The sequence below is a fragment of the Eleutherodactylus coqui genome, chromosome 3 (assembly GCF_035609145.1).
Source record: "Eleutherodactylus coqui strain aEleCoq1 chromosome 3, aEleCoq1.hap1, whole genome shotgun sequence".
In the NCBI taxonomy this organism is placed as follows: Eukaryota; Metazoa; Chordata; class Amphibia; order Anura; family Eleutherodactylidae; genus Eleutherodactylus; species Eleutherodactylus coqui.
Genome location: NC_089839.1, coordinates 132165449 through 132180593, shown reverse-complemented (window position 1 = coordinate 132180593; position 15145 = coordinate 132165449). Strand labels below are relative to the sequence as shown.

Below are 15145 nucleotides of genomic sequence, written 5' to 3'. Positions count from 1 at the left end.
AATACAAAAATTGTACAGATTCACAAAGCCCAGTAAATAGAAAGTAAGAGGAAGGAGAGTTGCTAACCTAAAGAAATAACGCAGTGATTTCACTGGCATTTTGTTGTGCTCATGTGAAGGATGTAACCAGATGGAAGATAATGAAATCCACAAGTAATAGCAGCACATCTGTTTGATCACACCATTCCGTCAGCCTTTTTATTACTAGATTTGCTCTCTTTTCCTGCACTTAGCAATTCTGGATGTTAAACATGTGTTTGCAGTTGTAAAGTGGCACCGCGTCCTCGGATGGCCTGTCAGTCAATGATATAGCATCATATACTGCATGCTATATCTGGACTTGGCATTTCCGCGGTGGAAGTGGTTTGCATGTATTAGGTTTTATGCATTGAAGTCTTTGACGTAAAGTACAGTATGTGATTTTCAGTTTTCCTGAACACTTAGCTCATCTTACCATATTGCTCTGGGATTGAGTAGAACCATACATAGTCAATCCATTGGATGGTGTGACTGACTGCGCCATATCAGCTTGCACAATTCCTCTGCGGTCAATTAAGCTTGAAGGAAAATTAAAAAAAATAATTACAAATGACTAAAGTAGCTGAAAACCCCAGAGTCCCACTTGTGTCAAACAGAAAACCAGGTCCCACCTACAGAGATAAACATATTAAAGGGGATTGGAAGACACAATTTGCATGTCTTGTATTGGGGAACAAGCAGAAGAGCGAGGAGCCGTACCTTGGGTTCAATGGTCCACAAAGAGCAGCGCAGCAATTTGTAAAAATATTGCCATAGCTGTAAGGATTGTAGTTTTCTTTCCCTCGTTTACTTGACCAGGAACCTTTGATCTACAATTATAAGGAGAGTAAAGCACTTATGAGAAAGTCTACTAAATGAAAGTGGTTGCATAGCAGCATTAAGTGGGTTGGGTCTGACAATTATATTCTGCATGGTCTCCTTAGAATCTTTAGGGATGTATGTGGAATAAATGTATGGATCGTAATCACATTCACAAATGCCTGGCCGAATTAAATCATTGTCTCCAGCAAATGAACCTGAATATTCGTTAATTCATTCTAGTGTAAATAAATCATGTCACACAGTTAAAGGAGAGCACTCAACATCATTTCTCAATAGTAACTTCAAGTTGGCCCTATAGGATTGCAAAAATATTCCAGTCACATGGAGATACAGTTGAGTCTGGTACGGTAAGTGCGAGTTGACCTAAAAATGATATATTTGATCCTTATGACACCTGATCTACAGAATCTATGTTCAAGGGAACCGGTCACCTGCTTATATACACCTTAAACTGTTGGGTGGGGTGACGGAGCCGGGTGATTTTTTTATCCCCACCCATTCCCTGATCCCCGCCGCTGAAGTCCTCGTGGCGCATGAAAATCTGATCTTTTCAGAATCCCATACGCACACTCTCCATACAAGTCTATAGGAGAGCACGGGCAACCTGAAATAAGTCTGATTTTTGTGCAGAGCATGGACTTCAGCAGTGGAAATCAGGGAATGGATGAGTATAAAAAGTACAATCACCCGGCTCCATCACCTAACTGCACCAGAAGTTAGTTTAAAGGTGCTATGGGCAGGTGTCCAGTTCCCTTTAAATCGGCGTATTTTGGAAGATCCTCCATCAAAACAGCATCCCGTTTCTTTGGATGTGAAATCTGCAAAAAAAAAAAAAAAGGGTGGAGCAAAAAAAAAAAGGCTGCTGTATCACGTTAACTTGGATCCCCCTCTGAAATTCTCTATGTGGATCTTTTCCATTCATAAGGGCTAAATTTGTGGAATCTGAGCTGAAAAATCCATGTTGGAGTACTCCATGTAAACATACCCTAAAGGCCACTCAAACGGACATATGTGGCCTGCGTGCATATGTGTAAAATACCAAAATAGGCCATGTTGTGATTTGTCCCCACACAATTTATGAGGGAGCAATAAAAAGCAGGTGTGAGTGGCCTAATAGGCTTTCAGCACTGCGTACTGTGGGCGACATATGCCCATGTGAGTGAGCCCTAACAGGTATGCTTCCATTGTTAAATGAAAAATCCAGTTGACCGTATGCAGCTCAAAGCAGGAGCACAGCCTCCCCTCACAGCGGCGCCGACAAGGTTAACGTCTTGTCTTTATTGCATTTGTTACTGTGGTAGTAGTGGGGTCTGTAACACTGTCAAAAAAATAAAAATATCAAGCACCCAGGAGTTGTCTATGGTCCGATTGTAATGTTGATATACAGTAGATATAAAAAGGACCACACCCCTGTTAAAATACCAGTTTGCAATGTTAGAAAAAGAAAAAAAAACACAAACACCAAAGATGCATAATTTCAGATTTACAATTTCCATGTGACTCGTTATCTGTAAAGTGTCTGGGCTGCGTGAGAGGGAGCAAGACGGAAGCCTTTTCTAAGAAAGAAGAGCATCCAAGCCCAGCTAGGTTTTGCCAAAATCTAAACAAAGTTTGTCAGAAGTCTGTGGAGAATGCGTTATGTCTGATGTGACCGAGGGGAACCTTGTTGGCCATAATTCCAAAAGGAATGCTTGTCGCAAAGTCAACACTGCGCATCAGGAGAAGACCACTAGACCGGCAGTGAAGATGGTGAAAGCAGCATTATGTGGGGGGCTGTTTTTCTGCTGCTGGAACTGGGGCTTTAGTCAACGGGGAGGAAATTATGAACAGTTCCAAATATCAGTCCATTTTGGCACAATCTTCAGGCCACTGCTAAAGAGTTGAAGATGAAGAGGAATTTTACCCTTCAGCATAACAATGATTTGGAGGTCTGCTTTGGGTCAACAGAATAGCGTTACCAGAAGAAAATCAAAGTTTTGCGATGGCCCAGCTAGAGCCGAGACCTGAACATCTGTGGCTTGACCTGAAGAGGGCGCTACACAGTAGAAGCCCTTGTAATCTAATGGATATGGAGAGCTTGTACAAGAGTGAGCAAAGATTACCAAGTGAAGATGCGCCATGCTTATAGACACCAACCCCCAAAAAACTGAATCAACAAACTATTAGTTTTAGTGTGTGCATATTTATGCAACAACATTTTAATTTTTCTCTTTTTGCTCACCCTAAAAGATTTTCAATTTGTTTCGGTACAGAATTGTACAGATAACAGGTCACATTGAAGGTGGAAAGAACTCTGAAATGATTCATCTAAACATGACAAAAACCTGGCATTTTAACAGGGGCGTGTAGACATTTTATATACACCAAGTAAAAGATTACAATATAAGAGCAAATGGATCATTTATTGCATACAACTGAACATTTGATGGGTGGCTCGAGTACCCTGTTGTAACACCTCTAGATTGGATACAGGGATCAGAAACTATCTTTTCTCCTTAGGGAGAGCATCTAGACTGAGTGAGGAGACTCAAAAGGCCATTCGTGCCCCTCTGGGGAATATGCAAATAAGGGAGATAGATTACTACCCCCCCCCCCCCCCCCCTTGTGCCTTGTTACACTGCTTGTATAAAGAGTAACTTTGGCTTGAAGGAATGCAGCCTTCCAATAGGTGGCACTGAGGGGGTATTATTTTATCTTCCTTATTTAGTTTGGATACAAGATGCGATATGGCCGGGTAGGGAGGCATACAAGTTCCGTATGGTATCCTGCGGCATATCGGTCCACATTTGCTACAACAGAGTTGCCTCTAGAACGTGCAAACTCACAGGCTGTCAAAAGTTGGCTTCCCTGATGGTCCCATACATGTTCTCTTGGTGATAAATCTGGCGACTAAGCATTATCCTGATGAAAACCGCATCTTGGAAGCCCTAGTACCCTATTGGCTGTGTCTACCTTTAATACAAGATGTGATGCAGGTGGGCATGGAGGCATACAGGTTCCGTCTAGTATCCTACGGCATATTGGTCCACATTTCCTCTGAGCCTCTAGATTGTGCAAAATGGTAGGTGGTCGAAGCTGGCATACCAGATGGTCCCATACATGTTCTATTAGTGATAAATCTGGCAACCAGGCAGGCCACGGAAAAGTGGCGATGTTGTGGAGGCATTCCTGTGACACCCTTGTGTGTGCATGGCCAAGGATTGCTCTGCTGGAAAATGCCTCTTGGAAGCCACCAGGAGAGCAACACATGTGGCTGCAGGATGTCCTAAACATATTGCTGAACTGTCATTGTCCCTCGTACCACTACTAGAGATTACAGACTGTCATATGCAATAGCCAGCCAGACCATCACACCAGCAGTGGGGACAGTGTGATGCTCCACTGCAAAGAAAAGATTGAGGTGCTCCCCCCCCAGGTCTCCAGATAAGAACACAGCCATCCTCTGTGCCCAGGTCTCCAGATAAGAACACAGCCATCCTCTGTGCCCAAACTAAACCTGGATTTCACAACCCGGTTCCGCTCCTTAGCAGTATAGTTTTGTCATTCATGACACTGCTGCAGACCGAGGCTACAGTGGGTGGGTGTCGAAGGCTGTACATGTAATGGGCACTATAAGACCAACTGACCTTCAGCCAAGCGCCTGGACATGCCACCGACAAACACAGGGGTGTAACGATGGCAGACAACAGTTTGTCCACCAAGCCTGAGCACCACCATCAGACGATCCTCTCTATTGGTGGTCTGCTAAGGATGTCCTGAGCCCGGTTACCTTGTGTGCCCTAACACTTCCACTGGTCCCAACACCTAACAATCTGGTTAGAACGGCCCAGGTGGGGAACAATTCGACGATATGATTATCCAGCTTCTCACATTCCAATAATGCGCCCCCTCTCAGACTTGTAACAGAGCAAAATCTCTTCTTTGCATCGTAGAGGCGACAAGCGGCAAAAGAGGTAACTACACACAAGGAGCCTCCGAGAGGCTTTTATTAGCCAAGGGGGAAACACTTTTAGAACCTCCAGTGCCAAGAGAGTTCATCTAATTACACCACAACTTTTATTATTTTAATATCCACCTTAGATGTAACTGCATGCCGAGTTTTGCAGCAAACAGCATTTCCTTTTACGGCGGAATTTTTACTTTCATTTATTTTTTACAATGAATGTATAATGTCAAATTCCAAAAATGAAACAGAACATCTGACAAATTAACAGATGACTTCAGCTCCAGATAGACCAGTCACATTTGATAAAGCAGTTACCGTATATTCCGGCGTATAAGACGACCTTTTAACCCCGAAAAATCTGCTCTGCAGTCGGGGATCGTCTTATTACGCTGGCTATACAAAAAAAAAAAAAAAAAAACAGTACTCACCTCCCCTGGCGTTCTGTGGCGCTGCTGCAGGCTGTCGCTCCCTCCTCGTCCCCGACAGAGCATTGCTTTCTGAATGCGGGGCTTAAAAATTTCCGCCTCCAGAAAGCTAATGCTGCGATTGGCTAACTCACGCGCCGTCAGCCAATCACAGCCATTTAATGACATCATTGAATGCCTGTGAGTGTCGTGAGTTAGCCAATCACAGCATTAGCTTTCTGGAGGCGGGGTTTTCAAGCCCCGCATCCAGAAAGCAATGCTCTGTCGGGGACAAGGAGGGAGCGACAGCCTGCAGCAGGGCCACAGAATGCCGGGGGAGGTGCGTGCTGCTTTTTTTTTTTTTTTTTACACTGTATTCCAGGCGTATAAGGAGACAGTTGGGGGGGGGGGGGTCGTCTTATACACCCCATCGCCTTATACGCCGGAATATACGGTATGTTTTTTTTAGGGTGATGACAACCTCCATATAGTGTGCAACCAAATATGTTAGCACTACCCACACAATAGAAATAAATATTATAGTGCTAGTACTTACATCTTCATTGGTAGTTTGATTTGAACTGATCAAATATGTGTGAAATCCCGAAAGGCCAACAATTGACCAAACAGAAAAGAAACACACCACAGCTTCCAGGACAGTGAAATTAAAGTCAAGGAAGGTACACGTTCATGGAGAATAGCATTTACCACAGTTAAACCATACCAGTAATCTTAACTTCAGCTTCTTTACACTTTATTCAACAAAGAATCATTTGTCTAGCTTAGAACAAAATATTGGTGAGATGACACGACCGCAGGAGATTCCCAAAATGCTGGAAAGAAGCGCAGTAAAATAGAATTATGGTTGCATTCTCCATTACAGGTTATACTGTTAGGAAATTTCCTCCACGATTCTGAGATTCCTGCAACAGGAATACTTTTAAATTTGAGAATTGCCAAAGGAAAAAAAAAACAAATAGTTAAGAAATTAACTGTATTTTCCCAGATTATTAGAAATGCAAAATCCCGAACCACCTTTTCATCTCTATGGATGTTAGTTGTCTTTACTGTTAGTGAGAATCAAGGCTAAACGATTGTAAAGGATATCTTGCAGGGCTGTCCTTTAAGGCATTGAGAAACCCTGATTGTTGAGAGCCTAGAAAGAAACAAAAGACAGAAAATAAGTGGGAGACGGCACAACTGTACATGCAGGCCCATACGAAGGGTCTTATAGACGAGCAGATTCTCATTTGAACGAGCAAGGTCGCCGTTAGCACGCCCGTGCTTGTCCGTTTATACAGGCAGATACATCGCTTGCTCGTTCAGATAAGAATCGTTTAGTCCCCATATAAGTGAATGAGAGGGACCGAATGACTGCTGTTTAAACCGAACGATAAGTGAATGAGCGAATGAAGGTTTGACAAGATTGATAAATCCCACCAACTGGTTTAATTGTATGTCATTTATTTTTATTTTGTCAAGGACAGGCGATTTTACACTTAGAAAAGAAAAAAAAAATTATATATATATATATATATATATATATATATATATATATATATATATAAAATGTTTTTTTTTTTTTTTTTTTTTTTAATAGATCAGGACACTTGAAATAAACCTTTTGAGACATTACCCCTATCAAAACTATGGAGATGAGGACCATTGACAAGGAAAAGCGCATACCTGAAAAGGCTGATTATGGCGGACAGCTACTTTACTGCTCCTGCAGTCTCCATGTCATTATAGGCACAGTACTGGACATTAATGCCCCATTATTAATGCCCCATGTACACGGGCGGATCGGATTCTGAATGCGGATTTCCGCAGCGGGAGACCTGTGGAAACCATTTGCGAGAGATCGCGGATGTAATTGTTTTTCCGTGCTGATGTATGTGGATGCACTGCAGATCATCCATGTGGTAAAAAAACCACCACCCAGCCTTTTCCCCAACCTACCTGATTTTAACCTTCAAATCCGCAGTGCAATCGCAATTGTATTTGCGGATGCATTGTGGATCGTCCGCACCCATTGACGTCTATTGAGCCCGGCTGCACAGAATCCGCACTAAAATGGAGCATGCTGCGATTTGTTTTCCGTTCCAAACGGTCCGCAAATCTAATCAGCATGCTTAAATTCAGTTGTGGATGCTAATGCTTCTACACTTTGACTTGTAGATCTTCCGTGTGGGTAACCCCTGCGGATCCCGCAAATCAAATCCACCTGTTGACATTAGGCCTTAAGGGTTATTACAGAAACTGGGCAAAATTTTCAAAGTTTCCTAGAGGTGTCCACTTTTATCATTATTCCAAACATCTAAAATTATTAAGCTGAACGCTAATATTTTTTTTCCGACCTGTGCCACTGCTGCGTTTTAGACAGGTTCAGATTTCAACATTGTTATTTAAAATGGTGACCGGGAGGGCAAAAACTACTTTTCGCACAATGTCTCACTGCCAGTTACTGACAAGTGCACATACAGAATTTGAAGGCACTGAGCATGCCTGAACGGTAGCAATAGACAACTAAGCGGGGTGGGGAGCAGGTAAAGATGTATGTCTCCCGCTTTGTAAAACTTGTTATAGTATTATAGTGGAAAATTACGTTATCACCTTTTGATGCACTCACTTTGAATCACCGGACTACTCATTTAATTATAGCTAATATATCACAATTCATTTTATTTCCCCCTTCTGATGGCCTTCTAAAGCTCCTGGCGTTGTGTGAAGAGAAGCCGTCCCTTTAAGAAGTTGCTGGAATCACAATGCACGCTCACGGCCATGACCTGCTGCACGGATTGTGAGACTTTTCAGTCACTGGGTGCAATAGTCATCAGGTGTGCACAGTATCATGCCTGGAATAGCACTGCAGGAATAGTAGAGCGTCCATCCTCCGCTCTCACTATCCCTAGTAAATCATGCAGCCAATGTCAGATCTTCCTTCGTTAAATAATGTCCTCGGTCAGTTAACTAAGTATACTAAATAAAAAGGCTGAAAAATTGCCTCCTCCTTACAAGAAAAAATAAATGACAATTAAATTGTAAAGGGGTTGTCCCACTTCTGCGGTGTTCCTGTAGGAAGCAGACAGCTCTGTACATTGAGCAGTGGCCCAGGTTTGTACTGCAGGCCGAGTCCCATTTACTTCAGAAGGACTCAACCCGCAGTACCAACTGGGCCACTGTCCAATGTACAGTGTTGTCTACTTCCTTCAGCAAGAAAGCTAGAAGTGGGACAACCTCATTAAGCCATCAACTCACCCGATGAAAAATAGATCAGGAAATTCCTATGTTCTCTGCAGAATTTGTACAAGAATGTGAAAATAAATCCTGGAGAATAACTGAGTGGAGGGAGGGATTACCTGCCGTTGACTTTCATCATTCATGCGCAAGTTTAATTCTCCTTTAAAGGATGTGGACACATTTGGGGGTCATTTTTCACTTAAAAGACATCTGTCCATTTCCCTAAGCTGCCTGGGCTACAGGGTATAATGACAGACAAGCAATGTCACTTATACTGATCAGTTTTGAAGGTTTGCAGTACTGGACGGGAGCATTGAATGAAGCTCATGTATATTCATATATGCCCACTCTTCCTACCCTCCTCCTCCCTCAAGATGCTGATTGACAGTTTCCTGTGCCCAGGGTGCAATCAGCATCTGGAGGGCGGGGGATGGCGTGAAGAGGCATATATGAATATACATGAGCTTCATTCAACACTCCTGTCCAGTACTGCAAACTTTCAAAAGTAAGATTTGCAAAATCACTAAACCGATCAGTATTAGTGACAGGCCGCTGAAATCAGCATGTCCGTCACTATAAACTGCTGTCTGCAGCCCAGGCAGCTTAGGGGACCTGACCGCTTCCCTTTAAAACTATGTATGTACTTTTGGCTGATATTCATTTTTCCAATGAAGGTTAATTTAAAAATGAAAAAATTTTTTGGAGCTTATCCTCCGCACCTACCACTTATTACTATATACAGAAAATGCAGTCTTAGGCCTCATGTCCACGGGGAAAATCAGATCCGCTGCAGATTCTACATGGAGAATCTGCAGCGGGTCCCTCCTGCCCCGCGGACATGAGGGCTGAAAATAGAAATTTAAAAGCATTTACCTTTCCGTAGCGGGCGGCGAAGGTCAGCTGTTCCTCACGGCCGGATCTTCATTTTCGGCCGGCGGATGAATTCCTGACGCCGGCGGCATGTCGCCGGCACGTCGTCGACGTGCCGCGCGCATGCGCCGGGCACATCCGCCGAGCCGAAGCAAGGGAGATGCGGCCGTGAGGAAGAGCAGAGCTTCGCGGCCCGCTGCGGGTGAGTAAATGCTTTTAATTCCTATTTTAGGTCTCCCGCGGATCCGGACGGCTTCCATAGGCTTCAATAGAAGCCCGCGGGAGCCGTCCCCGCGGGAGACCCGCATGAAAATGGAGCATGGTCCAGATTTTTTCATGCTCCATTTTTTTTTAAATGCCTTTTATTGACGATCCGCGGGTATTTATCTACCCGCGGGTGGTCAATGCATCCCTATGGGGTGCGGATCCGCGCGCGGGAGATCCGCTGCGGATTTTAAATCACATTTTGCCCGTGGACATGGGCGGCGTCATGTGGGCATATGCGCAACAACTCAAGGAACATTGCGCTTTTGCCTGCGTTTCTGTGCATTATACTGTACTTTTTTCTATGTAACCCAATTAGTTCTACATGTGTTTGTTTCTGTGAAATTGCACAGTGCAATGCACAACACACAGGTATAGGGTATGCATTTACGCGCCCCCCTTAGACACCTATGGGACCTTTATAGTGTGCAAACTGCTCACTGAAATAGAGCATGTTGTATTTTTTTTTTTGCAAGCGCAAAAACAAAAAGAACGGACCCATTGAAATCAATGGGTTCTATTCAGTTTTGTGTACAAATAAGCTTGTAGAAAGCCGCCCTAAGGACTCTCTCACACAGGCGTTTGCAAAAACGCAGCGTTTGTTAACACTGCGTTTACTGCAGTTTCAGCAGCGTTGGCATGCATTTTGAGCACAGCTAAAAATGCAGCCAAGGAAGCCGGAAAAAAAGAAAAAGGGGAATACTCACCTAGCAGGTGCCGTCCGGGTCCTTGCCGCTGCTCCCCGGCGTTCCTGCAGTCTTCGGTGAAGTTGTCAGCCTCCGACAGACCATCCCTTGCTGGTTACATGGTTGAAAACTCCCGCCTCCAGCAAGAGATTGCTCTGATTGGCTCTTGAGCGCTGGCTCAGCCAGTCAGATTTGAATGGCTGTGATTGGTTCTCGAGCGCTGGCTCAGCCAATCACAGCCATTCAAATCTGACTGGCTGAGTTAGCGCTCAAGAGCCAATCATAGCAATCTCTTGCTGGAGGTGAGGTTTTCAATTACCATTACCAGCAAGAGATACTCTGTTGGCACTAAAAACTGCAAGCAAACCCGAAACCGCGGAAAGCAGCAGGAGGGACCCAGACGCGCCTGCTAGGTGAGCATTTGTGTTTTTTTTTCCTCTTCAGGTAGTGTAACTAGGGCATTTAGCGCTGTCAAAAACAACTTGGTACCGCGCTTTTAGCAGCACCGCAACCTCCGCTGCAACGCCCAAGAATTGAACATGCACGGCTCGAAAATCGCCACGATTGAGCGGCTGTCTGTGCCCATGTGATTGGTCCCATTGAAAACAATTGGAGCGTTGTACTGCGATTAGGTAAAAAGCGCTGCGAGGGGGACCTCTCAAATCGGTTAGTGAAGCTGGAATGACTGCTTGCTTGCCTTCTCCTCTCTCCCCTCCTGCACCTTACCAGCTAAATTACCACCACAAAGTATATCTTTGCTGTGACCATAACTTAGTAGATAAGGATGTGCAGAAGAGGAGAAAAACCAAGTTGTCGGTCCAACCTCATTGACAGATCTCCTATTGGGACTGATGCTCCTTGTACACGGGACTGTGACAATCATTGCTGCGCCTTCACACAGGAGCGAGGACTGCTCAGTAGATGCAGGTGGGGGGGGGGGGGGAAGGGGAGGGGCAAAGATTGCTTCCAACAGCCTCTATTGACAGTAAAAAAAAGCAGTCATTTACATGGGCCAATCGTCATTTTATTTTTAGGCCTGCAGCAACTGAATGACAAACTATAAGTAAAATGAATTACAATTTGTCGTTTAGTCATTTGCGTTGTGTGGACTCAAGCCTTGCAGCGTTAAGAAAAACCTGTGCCATCACGGATTGCTTCAAATAGGACCAGCTGCAGCATCGCTGGCCCCATTGAAAACATAGGGAGTACATTGCGCTCCCCTGACACAGCTATGACAGCTGTGGCAGGGAATTCCTTCATCACCGTGGGGGATGAAGGAATCCCCTGCTACAGATGTGGCAGAGGTCCAGAGAGAGCCAGCGCTGCTGCTGCCCCATTGAAAGCAATGGGTTGCAGGCAACCCCACAGCGATGATTTTCGGAGAAGGGCTTGAAATATAAGCCCTTCCATGAAAAGCATGAAAATTCAATGAGGGCTGGGCGCTGCCCGTGATTGGCTGAGCGCTGTGACCAATTACAGGCAACGCTCAGCTGTCATTCAATAACGGCTCAGCGCTGTGACCAATCAGAGGCAGCGCTTTCCGGAGGCGGATATTTTTCAATCCCCGGCCTCAAGAAGACAACTGCCGGGGCCGGAGAGAAGAGCCGGACGGTTCTTCTGAGTAAATTTTTTTTTTTACAACTATGCATGATTTTCAGGGAAGGGCTTATATTTCAAGCCCTTCTCCGAAAATAATCACTGTGGGGATTGCCTGCAACCCATTGCTTTCAATGGGGCAGCAGCAGAGCTGGCCCCATCGAAAGCATTATGATAGCATCGCCGACCTTTGCCACAGTTGTGGCAGGGAATTCCTTCATCCCCCACGGTGATCAAGGAATTCCCCGCCATAGCTGTCACAGCTGTGTCAGGGGGGCGCGATGTACTCCCCATGTTTTCAATGGGGCCAGCGCTGCTGCCGCTGGCCCCATTGATGACAATGGGCAATAGCACAGGTTTTTCTTAACGCTGCGAGGCTTGAGTGCCCACAAAGAAAAGGAGTATGAAACCATCGAAAATCATTGGTTTCATAATCATGCGTTTTCACTCACAGCACAAGAAAACTTATCGTTAGGGGGTTGTAGCTCCCAAAGGTACTTCAACATAGATCGATCTTTGCCCAAATAAATCACTCAAATGAGCTGTTGGCCCGTGTAAACCTGCACCTGACAAGGAACTGAAGAAGTCACTTAGTCGCTAGTCGTTCCATTTCTGCTCACTGAGATGGAACGACTGATAAGTGACCTTTCACTCAGTAAACAGGCAGTCATTCATCTTTAAACAACTGCCTGTTTGCAGTGAATGAAGGTGGGCGGGAGGCTGGAAGAGACCTGCATCGTATTCTGCCTCCATTCACTGAATGATTATCCCTCCTCTGTGAAAGCACAAGAGTGACATTCCCATCTAAAACCACTCAAACTGCAGTGTCGATATACCGTAATATGTAGAAGCTGCAGAAGATACAGTGCAACATTTTTAATTAAACCCCATTGTAAAAAATGATTGCCAGCCCAAACTAAATGCATTTAAAGTGAAAAAAATGACCCCTAGAAGGTATCAACAGCGTTTAAGGAAGAAGGGAAAGCAAAAACTACTAGTATAAGGCACAGCCTTCCAATTATGAAATAGAAGATCAGGAGAGAAATAACCCAACTTCTTTATTTACAAGTGAAAACCAGCAGACACATTTTGGGGCATAAACCCCTCTAACAGTAATACTGGAGGGTGCACTGATATGAACATTAATAAAATGCAAAAAAAGGTGCAAATTGTAGAGAGAAAGGAGTGGATAGGAGGGAGAAAAAAATAAAACGGCATAATTATATATATATACACACACACACACACACACACACACACATACATATATATTATACACACACACACACACACACACACACACACACACACATATACATATACATCAAAGTAAATAAGATTTACAAAGCATTCAAAAGTCCATGGCATAAAAAGTTTGTAACATTCAAAAGGTCATATTTTTCCCATTATTCTGTTATTGGAATTTGTATAGAAAGGATTCAAAAGCCAACAAATGCCTGCATACATTGTATGTAAAAACTGGCTTGTATGTATGTTTATTCTATATAGGAAATTCCAACTAGTTGAGATCCCAATACTTTAGGAGATGCCCTTATTGGTCCAGCACCAATCTTTATATTTTATGCATGGTTTGCAGCACTAAAAACATTCTCATAGTATAATATTTAACTATTTCTGTATATTCAGTATTCCCTTCCCATGCTATGCACAAGCTTTGGAAAGATTACTCAGGGGCAGAAATCTACAGGGCCTCCGGGGCCCGATCCCATCCCACAGCAGCATACTACCGGTATTAGAATGTATGAAAAAGGAATAAGCTCATAAGTTTAGTTAACAGACATAGGAGGTGCTTTATGGTGAGCCATTCCAGAGGAAGGGGCCAATACACTGCATTGGCATGAGAGCTCATCCTCGAGGTTACTTGATGCAAATTTAACAAGTTAAGCAATTTTAAAAAGGGAGTTTAAGTTTAAGAAGGGTAAACATCAAAAAATGAAAGCAGCATATTCTGGGCCACAAAAAGTGAAGATCAATTGCCAAAATGCCTCTGATCCTGGAATGGCTATAAGACTGAATTCTTTCTGCTAGTACAAGGTCAAATAACCACCACAAATATATTCTACAAATAAATTTACTTCTGGTACGATAGTGTATTTGACATTGGAGCACCAAAAGTAGTATTTCCATATGTTAATACTTCGTGAGACTCCTTTGGCCCCAACAGGGTACTCTCCATGGCATACTTTTTCCTGGTATTTTACTGGTACACTTCAGCTGTTATTTCCCTCCATGCATCCTGCAAATACCTGGCGAGTTCTCTCAAAGATACACTGGCCTGCCTACAATGGTGTAAGGAGTATAGTCACTGGACAGTTGAGCAACACAGGAACATTTTATGGAACGACAAATCACGCTACTCCATCTTCTAATTCCTGCTCAGGTGTCCAATTACTTTTGGTTGGATAGTGTATGCTGCTACCCATGTCTTATTTTTCCATAAAAATCAGTAGAATGTTAAAACATGAATCTTTGTAATATATCTTATTCCAGATTTATTATTGTTAGCTGTTTTGTCGTTCAGGACCCTCGGGGACCCTAAGGCCGCCTGCAGACGGGCGGGTCAGATCCGGCGGCGAGAATTCTCGCCGCGGGACCCGACCCGAGCGCCTGCAGGGAGGAGCGCGTATTCACCCGCGCCCGGCGGCCCCGGCTCTTTCATGTGTCGGCTGACGGGCAGCCGGCGCATGCGCATACCGGAGCCGGCGGCTGGGTGAGTGATGTTTCTGTGCGAGGCTCTGCGAGCCCCGCACAGAAATAGGACATGCCGCGGTTTGTTTGCCGCGCGACATTTCGCGCGGCCGTATGCATAGGAGTGCGTATTGTAATGCACTCCTATGCAGGCTTTCAGTGGCGGAAATCCCGCCGCGGGATTTCCGCTCGTGTGCAGGCGGCCTTAAAAGTGAGCCCCTTCCATATTTTTCATTTTTTCACTGCTTCTTTCAGTTGCATATCATCCATGCCAGTATCAGCTTTGACAGTCTCAGACATCGTGTTCTTTGGCAGCCAGGTCTTTTGCCACTGATCTGTCGAAGCATTATAGATTTTTCTAGCGACTCTGCTCGCATTACATGGCCAAAATATGTAAGTGAGTCTGGTCATCTTGCCCTCCAGTGATATATCAGGTCTTGTATGATTCTCTTGTTTGTTACTCTCGCCGCCCAGGGTATACACAGCAGCTTTCACCAGCACCACAGCTCAAATGTATCAATCCTCCTATCAGCTTTTTTCGCAGTCCAGCTTTTAAATCCATATATGGC

At 44.3% G+C, this 15145-nt stretch overlaps 1 protein-coding gene across 3 annotated transcripts in view; it reads right to left on the bottom strand.

The window, feature by feature from the left end:
* The window catches only part of ZDHHC14 (zinc finger DHHC-type palmitoyltransferase 14), a 119882-nt gene that overhangs the window by 32194 nt on the left and 72543 nt on the right, over positions 1-15145 (bottom strand). For all 3 annotated transcript variants that reach the window (XM_066596088.1, XM_066596086.1, XM_066596087.1), the window contains exons 6-9: positions 6319-6367; positions 5768-5870; positions 739-848; positions 455-557 (exon numbers count right to left, since the gene is read on the bottom strand). In XM_066596088.1, the coding sequence (XP_066452185.1) occupies positions 455-557; positions 739-848; positions 5768-5870; positions 6319-6367 (365 nt within the window). The remainder of the gene's footprint in view (positions 1-454; positions 558-738; positions 849-5767; positions 5871-6318; positions 6368-15145) is intronic.